This window comes from Melospiza melodia, chromosome 19 (assembly GCF_035770615.1).
Source record: "Melospiza melodia melodia isolate bMelMel2 chromosome 19, bMelMel2.pri, whole genome shotgun sequence".
Classification (NCBI taxonomy): domain Eukaryota; kingdom Metazoa; phylum Chordata; class Aves; order Passeriformes; family Passerellidae; genus Melospiza; species Melospiza melodia.
The window spans coordinates 9,156,118-9,176,670 of record NC_086212.1 but is presented as its reverse complement, the minus strand read 5'-3'; the positions used below and the strand labels follow the sequence as shown (position 1 = coordinate 9,176,670).

The 20,553-nt window shown below is 50.0% G+C and overlaps 1 protein-coding gene and 1 long non-coding RNA gene across 3 annotated transcripts; both read left to right on the top strand.

Moving 5' to 3' along the window:
* The first annotated feature begins 10 nt into the window (after positions 1-10).
* LOC134426763 (uncharacterized) lies at positions 11-749 on the top strand. The gene is made up of 2 exons (XR_010030035.1): positions 11-207; positions 543-749. It is a non-coding gene; the product is annotated as an uncharacterized LOC134426763 (long non-coding RNA).
* A 2,946-nt stretch (positions 750-3,695) lies between these two features.
* Positions 3,696-20,208, top strand: STMN3 (stathmin 3). Of its 2 annotated transcripts, XM_063172421.1 has the most exons (5): positions 3,696-3,970; positions 14,027-14,122; positions 14,469-14,644; positions 15,127-15,318; positions 15,797-20,208. In XM_063172421.1, exons 1-5 carry the CDS (start codon positions 3,952-3,954, stop codon positions 15,854-15,856), a joined length of 543 nt encoding a protein of 180 aa, XP_063028491.1. In that variant the 5' UTR covers positions 3,696-3,951; the 3' UTR covers positions 15,857-20,208. The 2 variants fall into 2 exon arrangements, with proteins under 2 accessions (XP_063028491.1, XP_063028489.1); XM_063172419.1 differs by lacking the exon at positions 3,696-3,970 and having other exon boundaries at positions 14,005-14,122.
* Positions 20,209-20,553: the final 345 nt, after the last annotated feature.

Sequence of the window (20,553 nt, the reverse complement as noted above, 5' to 3'; positions counted from 1 at the left end):
TGGAGCCCGGGCCGGGGTGTTGGGGAGCGAGCGGGGCTGGTGGCGGCTCATGAGGGCCCCCGGGCAGGAGTAGCGCAAGCCCGGTGGGGTTTGAGCGCTGCTAGGTCTGAGGGAAGCCGGTTCCGCTCCCCAGACAGGCCCTGTGGTTCAGCCGGACGGTTCCGCAGCCGCTTCCCCCGGGGCGGAGGCCGAGCTTGGGCCCCGGAGGTGCGGGATGTGGCCGTTCCCTCCCCAAGAGCTGCATTTCCAAAGCCTCCCAGCCCTGTAGGGTCTCCCCGCGGCAAGGCCCCCCGGGAGTGGCGTTTGTCCCCGTTTGCAGGGCTCAGGACAAGCGCTGCCCTCGGGCACTGTTCGTGTCCCGGGCCCCGCTGCGCTCTGTGCCGGGCTCTGCTCCCCATGGGCGGCGCTGCTCGCTGGAGAGGGCAGAACGCGGCGGGGTTCTTTGTGAAACCCTCGGCGTTTGAGGTGGGAGGGCTCTGTGGCTTTATGCTGAGCTCCTGCCATAGGAACGGTAATGAATTCTGACGGGTCTCTTTTGTTAGGGGTGAATGTGCCGCGCCTTTGTTCCCGGCTTTTCTGCAGCGCGGTGCTCCCACCCTCCAGTCCCCTGCCAGTGCATCCAGGCACATCCAGGAGCGGCTTTGGCACTCCAGGTGCTCAGGCCCTGTGACTCTGGTGAACTGCTCTGTATTAATGAATTATCCACTTTTGCAAGAATTTGCTTTCAATAAATGCATAAGCATGGCTTACTTGTGTCCCCAAATTTTGTAAAATTGTGTTTCATGCAGCTAGATGAGAGAGGATGCAGGAAGAAAATACTTTGTACTCATCTCTGTGGTTTATTGCTGTGTCTCATGCTGTCACTGCATAGATGTAGAACAGGATGTGGCTTCTTTTATTGTAGCTTTAAAATGCTTTACTCCTGGCCAGCTGCACAGCTTGCTTGTGTGCAGAACAGTTCTCATGTTAAAAGGAGCAAACCTTAAACTATGTAAGTTGAGCATTGTGTGGTTTGTTCTGTTCGCAAACTCGTGGCGCCTCCTGTGTCATGGTGTTGGGTCAGGGGAGCTCATGGGTGTTGCTGTTTTGGTGGCCAGCCTTTAAATTCCTTGAGCTGAACTTCCCTGGATCATAAACTGTCTTTAATTGCAGGGAATGAGCAGGAGAACACTGAGTTATTGCCGTGGAACTTTGTGTTCTCCACACAAAATTTAACAGCTGGTTTTGCTCATGTTTCTGACTGTGAACTCTTTTAATATGATACCAGTCACGCACGATGAAGCAGCAAAAGAAATTACTTTGTGAAATGAGAGTGTGGTACAACTTTAGGGAAGAAAAAATAAATTTAAAACTCCTCATAAATACATGGAATACTCTGTTGTTGTCATTTCCTGTAAATCTTTCCCACCTGGAAGAACAATAGCAATAGTTTACCAAATGAGATTTTTTTTTTTGCCTTATTTCAGTGCTGCTGCTAGAAGCTGTGTCACCTGCAGGGAGAGGGGAGCTGGGAGGTGCCCAGCCCAGGCAGGAGCGGGCTGTGACTCAGCAGGTGCCCAGCAGCAGCCGTGAGTCAGCACCCGCAGCTCCCGGAGCTGCTCCTCTGCACCAGTGACCTCACCTGACCAGGGCTGCAGGCTGCCTCCTCTGAAAACAAACAGAGGAAATGTGCTGTAAGCTTAGAGAGGAAAATACATTCCTTGTTGTGGAGGTTGAGTGAAGCTGCAGTATCTGTTGGGATAAAGACGTGATAAATAAAGGTGTTGGTCTCACACTGGATTGCCATCTTGGTGTTTGTCTGCCTAGGATAGACCCTGAGTTCTTACAGAGCCAGAGTTTGGAGAGGGAGGATTTCAAAACTGAGCAGCACAGAAAGTTGTGTGACAGCCCAGCCAGGAGGAACCAGCCCATCTCCACTTCCCACTCATTCCTGGGTTTTAAGATCTTGGATAAAGTATTTTTCATTTTCAAGAAAAAGAAAAACCACGTACAAAATAAAAACCTTGTGAAAGATGGTCCTTAACCTCTGTGGGGAAGAGGCTGAACCACACCAGCAAGGAGAGCACTGTGCTGTGCAGAAGTGCAAAGTGAATAATGGCCATGTTTGTTCAGAGGCTGCCCAGGCAGGGTCTCTCTTTCCAGATGAGATCCAGGGGAACAGGAGTGTGCAGGAATGGGACAAAAGAACCACAAGGGCCATCTGTGAAACTCCTGTGGTTGGCATGAAGGTTATTTACCCCTTTTCAGATAGAGGAGGTTTGAGTTGCCATTTGTTGTCTTTCTGAGTCTTTTGTTTTCCCCCCTAATTATTGATTTCTTTCAATCCTGATAGTCCAGAGCCTTTCAGTCCATTTACTGCTGGGAAATAACAACACATCTTTCCACCTTGACCCTCCAAATAATTTGCTCCCTATTTCTCACACAGTGTATTCCAGTGGGACACATGGCCATGGCACCTTTAAATCATTCCACACCCTTTCCTCAATAAAAGGAATAAAATGTGTGCTGGATTTGATGTCAGAAGATCCAGAATGTTGCAGGAGGTAGCCAGACTCTCTTGGGACTGCTGGGAATATCAAAGGCAGAGTTCACCCTGAGCAGAAGGGGGAAATCACTGCCCTGGTGTGGGTGCCTGGCATGGCTGCATTCCTCTGATCATGGCAAAGGTGGTTTTGAAGCACACACAAGATAACCTGTCAAATCCTGGAAATTCAATCCATGGAGAAAGCAGAGAGAGTTGGAAATACAAAACAAGGCTTGGACAGAACAGGAAGCAGTTAAAAGTCATTAAAAATCTTGTAAACAAATTTTGAAAATGTGTGGATAGTGTTCATTTTATTCTGAGTTAGACATTTTCTCTATTTTTCTTTTCTTCTATGGCAGTGTTATGACACTGTGAGATTGGGGAAAAATTAGGAAAGTAGAAAAATCTCTGGTCTTTCTAAGTGAATTTACTGTGGTTTCTACCCCTGAGCAAGCCAGAGCACTGGCAGGTATTCCAACAACCTGTGGTTCTCTGCAGCAACTGGAATTGTTTGGGAGTGTCTGCATTGCAGCGTGCCAGGAGATGTGTGGGTTTGGGAGGATTCCTTGCTCCCAAGTGTGTGTGTGTGCTCTAAAAGCACAGAAGCATTGGCCCCTGGCAATACCCAAAAATGGAAATGATAGAAATTACAGAAAACAGACAGAAAATTATAAGAAAAGAGGTCCTGATGCCTAGGGAGGGGGAGAAACCCAGAGAATCTCACTGAAATCAAAAGGCTCCATTCTGCTCTTTCTCCTCTACTTTTACAGCAGTTTCCACCTCAAACTGCAGCTCCTTTAGTGCCTCAGTGCTGGTGCAAAAAAAAAAGAACTAATCCCATGCCTAAAAACCTGCTGGGATCCCTCCTCCCTGTGCTGTTTGCCTAAAGCTGCTGCAAGGTTTGGGGTTTGGGTTTCACACCTCAGCCCAGTCAAGGCACACTCCCGACCTGGCCCTGCAGGTGAGGGTTAAAAAAAAGAAAAAAAAAAAAAAGAAAAAAAAAAGAAAAAAAAAAAATTATTTTGCTTAATTCTGCTTTCAGCAAGGGAAAAAACAGTTTAGCCCATCTCGAGCAGACAAGAAAGGGAGGAAGAGGAGAAAAAATCCTCTTTTGCCAGCGCCCGGCTGGGTGTGTCTCGCCCCCCCCGCCGTGGGGCTGCGTTCCTGGCAGGCAGGCTTGCCTGGGAGGGATCTGCCGTCAAAGCCACCCAGGAAAGGAGGCCTGATACGCTCATTAATATTCTGAACTAGTGACCCTGCTTTTTCTTTCCGCCCCTCGCCTTTCTGTGGGCGCTCCAGCCTCTCCCCGCCGCGGATGGCTGCAGCCCCCTCCAGCTGAGTCAGTCCTGCCTCCCGCAGCATTGCAGCACCTCCGCAGCTCCTGCGCTCCCGCCGCTCCTGCAGCACCGCTCTGCTCCCGCCGCAGCATGGCCAGCACCGTCTCAGGTAGGACAGGCGCCTTCTCGGGGCTTGACATCAACGCGCTTCTAAAATCATCGAGTTTGATATGGTTTTTTTATCATTATTCTGAAGGTTTGGATTGGGGGTTTTTTGGGGTTTTTTTTTTCCCTCCGTGGGTTTCGGGGGAGTTCTGTGCTGAGGAGGCAGCTGGTATGGCAGCATTGTTCCCCTTCCTCCCCCATACACACACCCCTCTGATGCAAGATAGCAGGTGGGCTTTTTATTTTAATATGAATACACGTGTGATAAACTTGCCAATTTAAAGTATTGCTGCCATTTCATTGTGCCATTAGAAGATGCTGCTACGTGCCAATTAAATATTCTTTTTGTAAAGTCGTAGAGCTTTTTTTTTTTTTTTTCCCTAAGAAAAAAATTGCACACGGTGCAGCTGGATGTAAGGAAATCAGAAATTACATTTTGTGTTGTGAAGATCATGTATTGCCTAATTGGGTAATGCCCTAAAAAATCCCCCAAAGCCAATTAGAATAACCTGGATGGGTTTTTGTGTATTCTCCGGGCTTCCCAGCCCCAGATTTCTTGCACAGCTCACATTTCTTGGTTCGAAGATGCTACAGGGGAGCGGTCCTCTGATGGCGTTGGGTGAAATGAGATGCTGCAAGGGAAGCCCTTCCTCCCTCCTGCAGCAGTGCCGGCAATCGCAGCGCGGCTGCCCGGGAGCCTGCTCGGGTCTGCCTTCAGGATGGCAGCCCAAGGATGCTGTGCTGCTTCGGTCCAGCTTCCTACAGACCCATCTTGCCCCCTTTGACTGGGAAAGAGAAATTCAAGTGGCTGAAACTGAGAGTGTGGGTGAAGGAGAAGCTTGAAATGGTACCATGAACAGTGGGTGGGCTTAGAGGGTCTTTTTCTTTTAGAAAACCGATTTTTTTTTTTTTCTTGGAATGACTCTGAATTCTGCAGCCTACAAAGAGGGGCTTGGGAGGGGGGAGTGAGATGCTGGAGGGCTGAGCAGGAGTGACAGACAAAAAGGAAGAGCAGGCAGTGCTTTGTGCCCCCCAGGCAGGGACCCAGCCCGCAGGAAACCAGGCAACACTTTTTGCTTCTTTCCCTGCCCTTTGCCGAGGTTTCCTGCCATGCATTTTCTATTCCTTGCTCTTTTTAAAAGACCGGTAAATGCAGCGGAAGGAAGGACAGAGGGATGGACGGGTGTGTATGTGGGGGGAGTATAAGGGCGCAGCTGATCCTGAGTGGGCTTTGCATGCAATTAAAGACATAAAACAGCACTGTAAAAACGTGTTTATGATAGAAAACCTCCAGCTATTGTATATATTCCTGCGAGTATCCCTGTCTCGATGAGCGTCTGCAGCAGTGCACTCCTGGGAGGTGCCACCCATCTCCTGCCTTCCCTGCCGAGCAGGGTTGGACCTGGTTTGCACAGTGGGGGTGGCAGGCAAGGCTCAGGCTTACCAGCCCTCTAAACCAAGGTGGCACCGAACTTGAGATGGACGAGGTGGTGGATGAGACACACGTAGGCAGAACATGCGATTTCCAGTTGGTGCATTCTCACCCTCCCAGCCCACTGCATGCCCACAGTGCATCTCCTTCTCTCAAAGATGCAGTTTTACTGTCAAAGAGACTTAAGATCATGAAGAAGCGTGAAATGGGGCTTCCTTGTGACTCAGATCAAACAGAGAAGCAATTTCAAGGAGTAGGAAGTCGTGGAAAGCAGTGCTGTGGCAGCAGGGAAGAGAATAGGGCGCTGTGTGCCAAGGGAGGGTCGGGGCTGAGCCTCGCCCAGCTGCCTTTGCAGGAGCAGCTCCCCATCTCCCCATCGCCCACAGCTCGTACAGCAGCAATGGAGAGCAGCCTGGAAAAGCAGGAGAAAAAGAACTACGAATCCTTCAATTAACGAATGAGTCTTGTTTGCTTTCTTCATTATTCCTCCTTTATTCCCAGTTCCGTGCGGAGGGCAGGGCAGCTGCAGTCTGCGCCTGCTGCCCGGGGGCTTTTTAACCCCCTCGGGAAGACCCGCTCGGTTTGTTTAAACAAACACCCAAACCCTGGGCATCAGAAGAAGCAGGGCTGCCCTCTCTGTTTCCCCCCTGTGCCCCGGGGCGGGTTTGGGGCGGGATGGGCGGCACATGCTCAGTGCCCGCGGGGCTGCGGTGCCGGCCCCGCTCCGGGCAGGGCAGAGCCCCCGCGCCTCCTCCCGCAGCATCCGCACGGGGCTTTGTGCTTTTGTGCCCCTCGGAGCGGCCCGTCCGGCTCCCCGGGGCTGCGGGACTCCCCGCACGGTGGGGTGGATAAAGGGACGTGAGGTTCTGAAATGATGCGCAAGGTGACATCCCCACCGGCTGTCTCCGGCATTGGCGTGTCTGGGGAGGGTGGAGCCAGGAGGAAAGGCCAGCCTGGCGTTCCCGGCCTCATGGCTGGGCATGGGAAATGGCCTTGGCAGAGCACAAGGTTTTCCCGTCCTGCACTGAAATGTGAGAGCTGAGGGACTTCATGTGACTCTGGGTTATCCCCTGATCCCTTTTCTGGGTGGTGTTGAAGGACACCATGTGGTGCTGCCCTGTCCTGACATTTCTACTGCCCACGCTGGAGAGTCAGGGTCCTTTCTATCCAGCTCTCCATCTCGCTGTGCTCTCAAGAAATAACTAGTGTCTTCTTCTTTGGCTGTTGAAAAAGGCTATATGGCCTTAAAAATTATTGGGAATTCAGTTTCACATGCCAAAAGAGCCTATTATTGTAGGCTTTTTTCCCCCACCATTGCACCCAAACAAGGGATCTAAATAGTTAGCAAATACCTTTTCTTTCTAAAATACAAATAATATCTTGTTTAATGGCAACATGTGGACTCAGGGAAGATGCTTCAGATATCTCGAAGGAGCCCTTTCTTGTAATCTGTCATTGTTGGTTCAGATCTGGTGAAGGCACTGTTTTATCAGATGAACACATTTTCCTTCTTTTGAGTAAAAGCTGAGATTTAGTGGTCTGATGTGGCAACCAGAAGGCTGCAGATAAGCCCATTGTGACAGCAGTGTGGGCAGCAGAGGGGTGAACGAGGCCAATGATTCTTCATGACAATCCTTGGGGGGACCTGAAACTCACTCAAACTTCTGTACCCCTAAATTAACTGGAAAAACATGCCTGGCTAATCCCTCACAGCTGTCCCACTGACATGGGCTTTACTCCTCCAGATGTGAGTTATGTTTCAAAAATTGAAGTCTCCCCTCCAGAGGGGAGTTAAACCAATGGGCTGTGATTTAGAAAATACAAAAGAACCAAAGGGCAACCAAAGACCATGTGCATGTGCTGTGCCACTTCAGCACCTCCCAAATGGTGAAGAGCTGCTCAGCATATTTCCAAATAATCCTTTTATTCTTTCAAGGTACCTCTACATGATTATTGCCCTGCTAGAGAATCTTATCCCCTCTGAATTTTTTTATGCAAATAGTACCACTATATAATGGGGAAATACAATAATCCTCAGTTAATGTGAATGAAACCAAGATCCAAAGAAGCCAAATGACTGTGGTTACAGAGCACATCGTGGCACATCACACACCTGACACATCATGGCACTGGGCTCTGTCCTTGGCTGTCTCATGAGCTGCTGCCTCATCATCTCCCCAGCTCTTTCACAGCTGCTTGTCTCACCCAAACCTCCCCATCCAAACCCGTGTTTGCCTCAAATCCACAAACACTCTGGGTTGGCTGCTTCCATTGGGTTCCTTCCTCTGCTTTATAAAGCAACCCAGGCCGTGCTTCCCTCCATCCAACAGCAACCCCAGCCAGGGCTCTGCTCCACAGCTTGGGCCCTTCTCTGTTGCTGAGCCCATGCAAGAGGAGATTTCCCTGGATATTCTCTCACATGTTCCAGTGCTACAGCTCCAGTGATTTGCTGATGCACAGCCCGGGTTGTTGTGACATTCATGAGCTGCCAATGAAAGCTGGGGGGAAGGAGGTGGGTGATTGGAAACCACTCCTGGGCAGTAGTTTAGCAGATGTCTGACAGAAGGCAGAGTAAACCTCACATCTGCCTGCTCTCATGGATGATTCCACATGAGCCCATGGCAACTGCTGGGCCTGGATCTCATGGTACCATCAGTGTGGGCTACAACTACTGAGCTGGCAAGAAAAAACTCCAAACCCCTCAAAAAAAAAAAAAAACAAAACAAAAAAAACCCAAAAAAAAAAAAAACCAAAAAAAAAACCCAAAAAAACAAAACAAAACAAAACAAAACAAAACAAAAAAAAAAAAAAAAAAAAAAAAAAAAAAAAAAACCAAAAAGCCCCCCACAAAACAAAAAAAAAAAAAAAAAAAGAAGAAAAAAAACCAAACAAAACCCCATTAGTGTTTTCCGGCTCTGTAAGATCTGCTGCTGACTTGTTTGTGGAAGCTGGGCAGCAGGAAGGTGGAAGTGCATTAGACTGAAGGTCTGGCCAGTGTTTTTATGATAGGATTCATAGCAGGAGAGAATATCTGGAGCCTGCTGCTCCCTCAAGGCTTGTTGAGGACTCTGGTAGCTTTTGTTGTTTGTGTGGCATTGCAGTCTCTGGAGGTCTGGAGTACTGAAGGTCTCAGTTCTGTCTCTCTGTCTTTGTACCTTCTGTTTAAGCTTTGACTACATTTATAATTGGCCTGTTCTTATTTTTGCATGAGATAATATTCATTATGGAAGCAATTCTTACTTCTCCAAAGTTATCTTCACAAACCAAATTATTTTCTTGTAATAACCTTCCTCTGACCCTGCTATCAGTCAGAGCACATCCACTCTCATCCATTTAAATTTCACATAAATTAACCTTGCTCTTCCTCTGCTTCACTGTGACTGATGCCATGTCAGTGTTGTGCTGAGATGGCTTCCCTCTATTTTGATGGATGCCATTAAATGCCACCCCAAAACCTGGTAGCAATTTAGCTTTATGTATTTAGGAAATAGAGAGCAAAATTTTTAATGAATAAGAGGTTCCAAGCCCCACCATCCAGGCACATCATGAGCAGGAAAATGAATCCCATTGCTCCTGCACCACGCCATTCCCAGCTGTTCCTCCATCTCTGGCACCAGCAGCACTTGGGGAGCAGCTGGATAATGTCTCCAGGGCTTGGCTTGGAGATAAACACTTTACATGGATCGATGGTGTGAGCAGCAGAGGGGATGTGGAAATGCAGGATGTTCCCTGCAGAGGGAGCACAGGAAAGGAGTCTGGAGAGGGCTGGGAGCACCCTGGGCCTCCTGGTGCCTTGGTGAAGAATCAGGACACCCGGTGAAAAAATGTAATAAAGATTGATTGGCTGATGGGGTGTGGGGTGGGATACAACCAAACCAGAATCAGCCTGTGCTGATTGCAGGGCATAAATGTTCATAAGGGTTGAGGAACTGGCTGTACCTTTATGGATTGTAGCTTAATCACTGCTCAAATTCCTCTAAAGCCAACAAAATGTGAGTTCACTCCACTTTAGAGGATGAGACACTGATATATTATCTCTAACTTCTGCAGTTTATTCACTTCTTGGTTTACACAACTCAGTCATTTGCAATGTTTCACCCCAATTCTGATGACAGCAGTGAAATGTCATGACACAGTGATGAAGATCCTACCAGAGTGAATAAATTTGCTGCTGAGGCAAACGAATGAGAATGAATTTTGCTGAATTTCTCCTTCTATTGCAGTGTTTGCCTTAAAAGAGAAGTGAAATGTCAGTAAGTCACACCTCAGTGAACAGCCCTAATCCTCTGCCCACCAGCAATACAGAGTTTTTGCTGCACCTCTGAGACTGAAGCAAGCTTTGGTATCAAGTCCCTGAGGACCTGAGTCAGATTAATTTATACAGAAATGAAATATTTGTTCAGTGCAAGCTGAATTTATTTTTCCTAAGTTAACAGAAGTAAAAATTCTAATAGATCCTCAAATAAAACGTTCAGCATTCCCTGTCTAATTGTTCTTAAAATATGTTCATTTGTGCACCAGACCCCTCCTTTTTGGGCAGGAACTCCTTGGCCATGTCAGATTCTGGCCAGCCACATGTCTTTTCCTGGTTCAAGGGTTTTGTCCACTGGCATAAATATGTCCTCAAAATCTTAAATCTATTGCAAATGGAGTGCAGATATTTCTGAAGCAAATTCTAGTGCTGAGGTTGGCTGGTTTCACCCCTGAGTTTTAAGCAGCTGTGACTGAGCCCAAGTCTTGCTTCAGGATATCTCAGGTTTGATATTCACTTCACAGGTTCCTAAATAGCAACCCAGAAGTTATGGGTATTTATTTTAGAATCAGGGGATGTACCTCTCCTCACAGTTTGCCTTTTCTTGTCTTAGCCTGATAAAACGTTTACTTGTCACAGGATGTGTCATGAGCACCAGGCCACCCCTGTGCTGCTCCTGTGTCCCACAGGTGTGGGGGACACTGCTGGCTCTGGGGCACACGTGTGGGGCTTTCAGGGACTCACGCAGCTCTCAGGGCATGCACCAGGGGCTCCTCAGGGTGTGAATGTCACTGAGGGGTGTGTTGTCTGTGATCAGAGAAAGGAACAGAGCTGGGAAAGGGGCTGGAGCACCAGGAGAGGCTGAGGGAGCTGGGAAGGCTCAGCCTGGAGAAAAGGAGGCTCAGGGGAGACCTTCTCACTCTGCACAACTCCCCGACAGGAGGGAGCTGCCGCACGGCGCTCGGCCTCCTGTCCCAATTAACAAGTGACAGGACAAGAGGACATGGCTCAAGTTGTGCCAGGGGAGGCTTAGATTGGACATCAGGAAAATGTTCCACCAAAACGGCTGTCAAGCCCTGGCACAGCCTGCCCAGGGTCCCAGTGGAGTCACCATCCCTGGGTGGACTTAAAAGCCATGCAGAGGGACACCTGGGGACATGATTTAATGGTGGGCTTGGCTGTGCTGGGGGAACATCGGACCTGATGATCTTGGAGAGCTTTTCCAATCCCAACAAACCCGTGACCATTCTGCTCTCCTATGATTCTATAATTTCAATTACATATAGAATTATATAATTCTATAATTCTTCTCTTCATGCCCGGCCCCGCATGGGAGGTGCTGAAGGGACAGCTCCTGCCGGGGTCCGGTGCCGGTGCCGGTCCTACGGGACAGCTCCGGGCGGGCAGCGCAGCCCCGGCGGCTCCGGGGGTCCCGGGGGTCCCGGTTCCGCTGCCCCTTCCCGCTGCTCCCCCGGCAGCGGGGGCTGCTCGGGACCCTCCCTGCCGCCCCCCGGCCCCGTGTGCCGCTATTGGCATCTGCGGGCTGGTGGGGGACGGACACGGAGCACAGCCCTGCAGCAGCCCTGGCCTTTGTCCTCCTGCTCCTCTTCGTTTCAATTGGCAAAGAGGCACGGTCAGCTTGCTCTGCAGGAGGGAAAGCAGCACAGGGGAGATCCCGATGGAATGGAATGGAATAGAACGGAACGGAATGGGATGGAATGGAATGGAATGGAATGGGATGGAATGGAATGGGATGGAATGGAATGGAATGGAATGGAACGGGATGGAATGGAATGGAATGGAATGGGACGGAATGGAATGGAATGGAATGGAATGGAACGGGATGGAACGGGATGGAATGGAATGGAATGGAATGGAATGGAATGGAATGGAATGGGATGGAATGGGATGGAATGGAATGGGATGGAATGGGATGGAATGGGATGGAATGGGATGGAATGGAATGGGATGGAATGGGATGGAATGGGATGGAACGGAACAGGATGGAACGGAACAGGATGGAATGGAATGGAATGGAACGGAATGGAACGGGATGGAACGGGATGGAACGGGATGGAACGGGATGGAATGGAATGGAATGGAATGGAATGGAATGGAATGGAATGGAATGGGATGGAATGGAATGGAATGGAATGGAATGGAATGGAATGGAATGGAATGGAATGGGATGGAATGGAACGGAATGGAACAGAATGGAGGCAGCTGTGAAATCAGCCCGGCAAAGCTCCCGAAAGGCAGGGAATGCAGCATGGAATCACCTGTACCAGTGCTGCAGCCTGTGAAACACAAAGCACTGTGCTCTGTGACAAGTGCTGTCAGACAATTAAATTGAATTAAATGAGGGGGTCGGGGGTGTGGCACATCTGCCTCATGCCTTCGTTTCACCCAGGACCAGACATAATGGAGGAGCACCGACCTTGTTGACTGGTTTGTTTGTATTAAATGAGGATGTCTAAATGATAATAAATGATAATGCCTCTCATCTATTCCCAGGGATCCTCCTCAGGGCTCTTGGCAGCACATTAGGAGATGCATTAGCTTCCTGCTCCATGCCACGACTTTGGGCCTCTCAGAGGCTCTCCAGAGGTTTTTCCATTAAGAACAAAATCAAAGATGTCTGGCTGCCACTGCTGGTGTAAACTGTTCCTATTTGGTTTACATTTGGCAACAGGACTGGGCAGGAAGTTCAAATCAGAATGGGGGGTGAGCTAAAAAAGTGTTCAGTCAAGATCTGAGCTTCAAGGATGGTGGTTTAGGGTGCTAGTTATGCTGCAGTTCTGTACCTAGGAGGAAAAATCAGTGCAAGCATGGAAATGACATAGGTGTTTTCCCACTCAATTAGCTGTGGGAAGACAGAGGAGAATACCTGAAAGATGTTCCTAAGGGCACGTGATACACAGGATGTTACTTTTCTGGGGAATTGTTCTGTGTCTAATTTCTCTTCAGATCACAGAGTTCTGGGGATTTCCCTATCCTGGCCTGGGGGAGGGCCCTGCTCTGAAGGTGGCACTGGAAGCTGAGCTGCAGAGTCACCTCTCTCTGGAGCATGAAATGGAGCTGAGGACAGAGGGGACAAACCAAGGGCAGAAGCAGCAGGATGTGAGGGGAATCCAGGGGCAGGGCCAGGGCAGGACAGCAGAATGTCTGTGCCTGTGGCAGGGGCAGGAGGAAGGGCAGCACAAGGATGCTCAGGGCAGGTTATCAGGACATGCAGCCATGAAAACACTGTCCCCATGAGCCTGGTGCCACCCAAGGAGCCAGCCCAGGACAGAGCCTCACCAGCAGCACCCAGTGCTGAGCCCCAGCTGCTGACCTGGCTCATAGGAGTGATGCTGTGAGGGTTTCACTGATGTGATAAAGGCCATGACAGCCTGGCAGAGCACCTCACTGGCTTCAACTCCTTCTATTCTGAGGTTCTTTGTCAGCACTGTGCAAACAATTCACTGTCTTTTGCTGAACTCCAAAACTACAGGTGAATTTTGCCCCAGAAGCAGATTGCTGCAATCTGTGTTGGGGCAGAACTTGGATGCTGTGGTGCATCCTCCAGTCACAGGAGCAAAGAGCAAACTGGAGGGCTCACAGCAGCAGAAAGGATTGAGTGTTTGCTGTCCTTTGCAGAAGGACAGGTCACAGACTGTGACTGTTATTGTGGTCACAGGCTGTGCCATCCTCTGCCTGTGTGGGCCATGGTGAAGGCAGGATCCACCATCCACCCACATCCCCCCTGAGCTGCTGCTGCAGGGCAGGAGGTGCCTTGTGAAGTGGGGTCCAGCTCTTCCCCTGGTTCCAGAGCCCCTGAACAGTTTCATCACCCAACTGCCCATTTGTTCTCCACATTGCTGACCTCCTCCTGCCTCTTCACCCTCACCTCAGAAATGCTGAATTATGAAATATTCCCAGCTGGCCAGGGGTTGAGCAATGCTTCCAGGTGTCAGTGGGCATCATTTATCTCAGAGACTGGAAATTCCACTTCCAGAGAAAGGGTGGGGCAACCGTCCCAACATGTTTAACTACACAGGCTGCAGCTCCCAGCTCCTTTGGAGGGAAAACCCTGCACAGAAACTCAGCCTCTGGATGTGTTAAATCCCTGCTCTGTGTGTTCCCATAACATTTGCCACACTGGCAGCTAATTTAGGCTGCTCTAGATCAGACACTCCTTGGGGACCTTTTGGCAAGCTATGGCAGCCTGGAAACGTCTCCACAGAGTCTGGTAGCTGCAAGTGGGATTTCCTGGCTGCATGGAAAAGCTTCCATAGAGTCTGATAGCTGCAGATGGGATACTTGCTTAATTTCTCCATGAAAAAGAGATGCTGTTGCCATTAGAATCTCTCTCATGGCTATTTCATATTTTTCAGCCTACAAGGAGAAAATGAAGGAGCTGTCTCTGCTCTCCCTCATCTGCTCCTGTTTCCACACCCAGCCCCACCCCAACACCATCTACCAGTATGGAGGTAGGTAACCTGCTCCCACAGGAGCTCCAGCAGTGTTTGGGTTGTTCTCCCACAGGCAGTGTGGGAGCTTGCCAGAGTCAGAGTCTCTCTGCTTCATGCAAGGGTGACACACAAGGTATTAACAGCAATGTGACCTTTCTGTAATTATGCCATGACTTTAAATAAATTGCATTTGCATGGAGGGAATGAAGGTGATCACTAATCAAGAAATTCTGGAGATAAAATAAAATCACCCAGATCGAGACATGGGAAGATCCTAATTCCTGTGTGAGGAGCTTGATGACCTCAGGTCACTCTCCTGAAGGGCACAGGTTCACAGAGTCACTGTTGTTTTTTCCCCACAAAGATATGGAGGTGAAGCAGCTGGATAAGAGGGCATCAGGCCAGAGCTTCGAAGTGATCCTGAAGTCCCCTTCAGATTTATCTCCTGAGAGCCCAATCCTCTCCTCCCCTCCCAAGAAGAAGGATCTGTCCCTGGAGGAGCTGCAGAGGAGGCTGGAGGCTGCAGAGGAGAGGAGGAAGGTAAGGAGATGTCCTGTAGAAGCAGTGAACTTTCTGCTACTGATTGCCCCAAACCCTAAAACTCAGCAAGATTAATCTAAAACAGCTGGGAAGTGTTCTGACACTTGTTATTCCACTGTAAATTGTCAGGTGAGACATAGGAATCATGGAGTGAGGTTCTGCAGTGTGATTTAGGCAGGGAATTCAACTCCATCCTCAACATCACCATGGGATCACCAAGGCACTTGGGGACATGGGTTGGTGGTGGGCTGGCCAGTGCTGGGGGAACTGTTGTCAATGATCTCAGAGGGCTTTCCCAACCTAGACAACTCTATGGCAGCAGGGAAAAAGCACCAAAAGTATCCTCCAAGCAAGAAGATTGTGTTATGGGGTGGAGGGGAGGGTGGCAGAGTGGTTTGAGCAGAGGAGGGAGTCAGGAACCCTCTCTGGGGAGATGAGGGCTGGGAGAGCTTGTCCAGCAGCCTCGCCCCATGCCCTGGCAGACCCAGGAGGCGCAGGTGCTGAAGCAGCTGGCGGAGAAGCGGGAGCACGAGCGGGAGGTGCTGCACAAGGCGCTGGAGGAGAACAACAACTTCAGCCGCCTGGCCGAGGAGAAGCTCAACTACAAGATGGAGCTGAGCAGGGAGATCCGTGAGGCACACCTCGCTGCCTTGAGGGAGCGGCTCCGCGAGAAGGCGAGTGGGACCCCGGCACAGGGCTGGGGGCTGGGGGGGCTGGTCCTCATGGAAAATGGGGCCTGGTCCCAGGGTGAAGGGCGCGAGGGACAGGGTGTCTCCTTGGTGGTGGTTGCTGAGGAGGAGCTCTGCTCCAGAGCAGCGTGAAGAGGGGGTTATGTCCTTCAAGGTCGGTAGAGAACAAAGCCTGGATAATCTGATAAGTGCAAGTCCAAAGCCACAGTGTCAGGCCCACCGTGGGCTGTGTGGCTGAAGGGTTTTGCAGGAGAGAGGAGCCAGGAGCGCGTTCACTGGAGGTTCCATCACCTCCAAGCTCCCTCTTCACTCCTTGCAGCTGTAACTCCCACACCCTTGGGATGTTTTGGATGAGAAACTGATCTCTTTTTTAATGTCTGATGCAAATCCTGTGTACAGGAGGAAAATATTGATCACAAGAGCAGGGCATGTTAGCCCGGTGTCATTTCTCCCGTCTTTGCAGGAACTGCACGCGGCCGAGGTCCGCAGGAACAAGGAACAGCGGGAGGAGATCTCTGGATAAAGGGCTTTTCTACACATCTAGCACCTGATTCCTGTTAACAAACCGACCAGTCGACCAACCAACACATTTTATTTTGTTTGTCTAGATGCAACATTCGGTTCTCCATCCCCCCTCCCCGGTGTTTGTCCCCCAGCTACACGCTTCTCTCTGCATCCCTAATTGTCAGTGCTTGTGGGGATTCACAGATCATAGGGACCTCTAAGCAGAATAGCAGCTAGTTCACATCAAATAGAGAATCAATCAGTCAATCAGCCAATCAAACAGCTTCTTTGGAGGGTTTTGTCCTTTTTTTAAAAAAAATATTTCTTAAACGGATGTAAACAAAAAAACCAAACGAAGATATTAATAAATTCAACCATCAGTGTCACAAAGATACGGATTTCTTATCCGGGGCTTTTCCTCCTCTTGGTGTTTGCTCTGAGCCAAATATCAGTTTCAGAAAAATGGGAAATAAGTGATAATTTCTGTGTGTGAAGCAAAATAGGGAGCAGTCTCCTGTTTGCCTATGGTGGGGGAGAGGAAGGAAAGGGACGGACAGCTCAGGAGTTGCAGTGTGCAGAACCCCCATCTTTTGGCTGCCTTCAGAGCCAGCCCAGGTAGGCAGTGACCACAGCCCTCATCTTTGGGTGATTTTTGAGAACCTGTATGGAAGCTGAGGGGCTCCACCCAAAGCTTGGTGCCAGTTGCCACATCACAGCAAGTCCCTGTCACGGTGGGCACTGCCTGGTGCCCTGGCTGGCCACTGAGCCACCCCCTCCCCAGCTGAGTGGGGACTGAGAGGTCTTGGCTGCTCTGCCTGGGAGAGCTGTGGGTGGTGATTGCATTTCCAGCTCCGTGGGAGCCCTGGAGAGACCCTCAGTCTTCTGTGGGCTCCCCAGTGCTCCCACCAGATAGGATTCTACTCTGTTAGGAAAGCAAATCCAACAAAAAGAGTGCGTGGTTGTGAAATTGCCTTTTAGTGAACAGAAGAATTCTTCCCTCTTTCCAGTGATGGATGTGGCTCTTTGGGGCCATCACAGGGTAGATTGCTGGAGACCAAATCCTGGGGCTCTCTTCTGATCTCCACTGAATTCCCAGCTGGATATGGGAGAGATCCCTCCATGGCCATGGCTTGATGTCAGGGGACTCTGCTCCTAAAAGGAAGGGCTACCTTACTCCCAAAGCCCTCCTCCTGCTCTGGGGGGACAATAGGGCTGTTAGAAAGCTCCTGTGCTGTCAGTGACAAAAGAAAATTAGATTTAGGGCAAAGAAGGAAACTGAGGGTTGAATTTCTTATCAGTAGCTAATGATCAGTTTATAGTAGCAGCTGTCTTAGATAAGCATTTGTGTAGAGCGCGGCATCACCGCCAGCATCACCTCATCCATATAGTGACGAGAAATTTTAAAAAGTTTAAAAAAAAAATTTAAGAAGTAATTTAAATGAAATGTTTGTGTGTAAGAAATGGTTGAAACTGTCAAATGTCTGCGTCCCACGTTGGTGGGATCTGAGAAGGTATCTGCGAGATATTAACCCTGTCCTACTCTCTGTGGTGCTGAGTGTTTGCTTGGTGTGTAATTCTGACCTGGAGCTTGTTGTAAATACTGTTTTTAGTACTATGATTATTATGATTATTATTATCAGAAATGTTGTGCTCATGAGCAAGAGTTGAAAACAAGAGAAATGGCCATTTTCACTCTCTCCTGGGGGCTCAGAAGGAGTCGGAGGCTGGGCCAGGTGAAGGCAGGGTGCCAGTGGGATGCTGGAGCAGAGAGCAGATGGAAAATGATGGAATTGGGAGCTGGAGGCAGCCGAGTCCTGCAGGCAGGGCAGTGAGAGCGGGGACGGCTGCTCCTCGTGCTGGGAGGAGAAGGAAGGGCTGAGAGAAGAATAGAGGTGATGCTTCAGTTCTAGTACATCTAATTTAGTGTTGATCTAAACCTCCCTGTGTGGAGGTTCCAGGTGGTTCCCTGCAACCCAGCGGAAGCTGGAGGATCTGTCAGGTTTAGCATGTGCTGGAAGAGAGCTGTACACAGGTTGTGCTGGTCAGAGCCATCCTCCCAAACAGCTCCTGAGTCTCCAGGCTCAATTCCTGCCTGGATCTTCTCTCTCAGTCCCTTGTGCTGCCCTATGTCCCTCTCTTCCCCCTCCCTGGAGCCCAGATGGGTCTCAAGTGGAGATTCATTCTTGCAATAGCTTTTCCTGGCAAAGATTCCCACGGCAAGTGCAGAATGGCCTGGCAGATGGTGCTCATGCAGGTGTGAGCACTGGGAAACTAATTTTTCTCCCCTCCATCAGGTTGGTGCAGTGAGGGACGGTGGATATGGCTGGGAAATGTGTTCCTGCAGGAGAAGCTCCTGCAGGGAGGAGCAGGGAGAGCTGTGCATGGGTAAAGTCAGGGAGCTGCTGCTGAGACATGTTGTGCCAAGGAAGCAGCCTCAGCTGTGGGGCCAGAGGCTTCACGTGTCCCAGAGCCGGGTTTGCCTGGTGCAGGTGGATGGATAGGGATGTTCAGGAGCTTGTCCAGTGCCACTGGGCACTATCAGGGAATTGTGTGACTGCTTTGGCTGCATGGTGTTGGCTGGATGAGGGGTGTCCACCCACTGCTCCAAACCCATCGTGGCCAGGAGCTCATGCAGCGCTGTACCCAACCTGCAGCACGTGGCATGGCCAGGATCATGGCTATTCCATGCCTTCCCATATCCCTTCATGCTATTGGCTATGTGCAGCTGCATACTTCATGCCTCAAATGAGACTAATTAAGTATCCTCATTAACATCCTTACTGCCCCAGCCTGTGTCATTCCTGGAGCATTCCCATGTACTGTGGATGTGGACACGGCATGCAACTCCTTTAGTTCTTGGGGTCACCTTCCTTACTGGGGGTTTGAGGTCTCCACTGATCCCTGAAGGTGTTTATGAATTGAGTTCTGAACCAACAGTTTCCAGCCCCATTTTAGCAGCATCATATGGACATGGGAATGTGCCTTGTAGGGGGAGCATCCTCAGGGCACCCACCCACCCTGCCTGGGCCTCAAGTGGCAGCAGTATGAGGGAGGAAAGCCAGGAGGGTGACATCATTATGTGCATGCATAGGCCCTCCAAGAGCCCTCCTGGAGAAGAACCTTTGATTTGGGAAGAATGAGGAGCTGAAGCTAAAATGAGCTCCCAGCTGGCACCAACAGCCAGGCAATGGGTGAAGCTGTAGGAAAGGCACAACAGCCCAAACTACAGCTCTGTGCCCACATTATTCCACAGAGCAGAGCTCAACTCTGCCTGTAAATAGGCACTTCCAAGGATGCTGGCCCCTCTGACTGCTTCTGGACTGAGCCTATTCCTTCTTATTATTTTGGAGTCAATAAAAATCTTGCTCTAACCCAGTTGTGGGGTTCCCTTTGAGTTGACCTTCCAGGGCCGGTGGGAGCTGAGGAGTTGCATGCATCCTACCTCGGGGGTAGGTCGGTATTGCTGCTCCCTTTCAAATGTAAACTTCAGCTTGCTTGCTTTAGCTTAGCCCAGCGTGACTCTCTGGCCCTGGCTCTGCAATCCTGTCTCACAGGGTTTGCTCTGTCCCTCCCATGGCATTCCTGTCCTCGTGGCAGTGTCTGTGCACCCGGCCGTGCACACGCGCACAGAAACGCATCCGTGGAAACCATATATGCACATTCACTCTGATACCACTTGAAATGAGTCAGGGAATGGCTGTTTACGGTGCTAGAGATTTCTTACTCTCCATGCTAGGGATGAGATGACACAGCAAGACCAATAAACTCCACCTTTGTAGTCAGTTGTCTTTAAGTAAAGCAGCAGAGGGGCGCTGGCCCATGCCTATGTGTGGGTGCCCTGTGGTCCCCGGGGTGCAGGGATGCAGGGGACAGCTGGGCATCCCTGCCCTGGCATCCCCTGTGCCTCAGTTTCCCACACCCTTTGACAAGGGGACAGAGATGCTGCCTCCCCACAGGAACCACAGGAGAGCTGATGCCTCCACATCTCTAAAGTGCTCTGAAATGGAAAGTACCAAAGTATGGAGCAGGGATAGGCAGCTGTGCACGCCGGGAGGAACACCCCGGCCCGTGGCTGCAGGAGAGGGTTGGAAGGTGACTGTGTGGGCACAGGGCTGAGCTGTCAGCCCAGGGCTCAGCACCCCGGGCAGGATGTGCTCCTCCTGCCACAGCTGGGGTCACATCCCTTGGGCTGGGTGGGGAGCTGGCACAGTGTCATGGAAAGACTTTCCATCCCTAACAGAGCCTTGTCCGGTTCCCTTCGGTCTGCCACGTGCATTTCATTGTCAACTTGAGGTTGTTGTTGTGCAAAAGAAGTGATCATGAAAAAAAATAAAGGAAAAAAAAAAGAAATAAAGTTGGTATGAAACTGTGTATGTCCGTCTCTCTCTGGGTTGTTTCAGTTGCAAGGCTTCTCTTTGTATTGTGAGAATACTAATAAACAGCATTAAACAGAAAATTGACCTAAAGATTTAACAAAATAGACCTTAATCCTCTGAATGCTCAGTGACTGCTTTTTCACACAGCATGAAAGAGACAGAAATTGACAGTTTATCACCATTCTCAGAGGGACAATGTAATAAATCCTTTAATGAGGGTCCTGCTGCCACTCCTGTGGCTGGGAGTGAGGGTGTGCAAAGTCTTTATGCAGGAAGATCGAAAAAGATACAAAAAAGTTACAAATACAAGCGCAGTTCTGGAAACCACATGAGCTTCTTT

What these genes read in the sequence shown, in the direction of transcription:
- STMN3 (XM_063172419.1), top strand. Translation starts at nt 14,005, where the DNA reads ATGGCTATTTCATATTTTTCAGCCTACAAGGAGAAAATGAAGGAGCTG. An exon ending in CTGCAGAGGAGAGGAGGAAG is followed by an intron (nt 14,645 to 15,126) that starts GTAAGGAGATGT and finishes ATGCCCTGGCAG; the next exon opens with ACCCAGGAGGCGCAGGTGCT. An exon ending in GGGAGCGGCTCCGCGAGAAG is followed by an intron (nt 15,319 to 15,796) that starts GCGAGTGGGACC and finishes CCGTCTTTGCAG; the next exon opens with GAACTGCACGCGGCCGAGGT.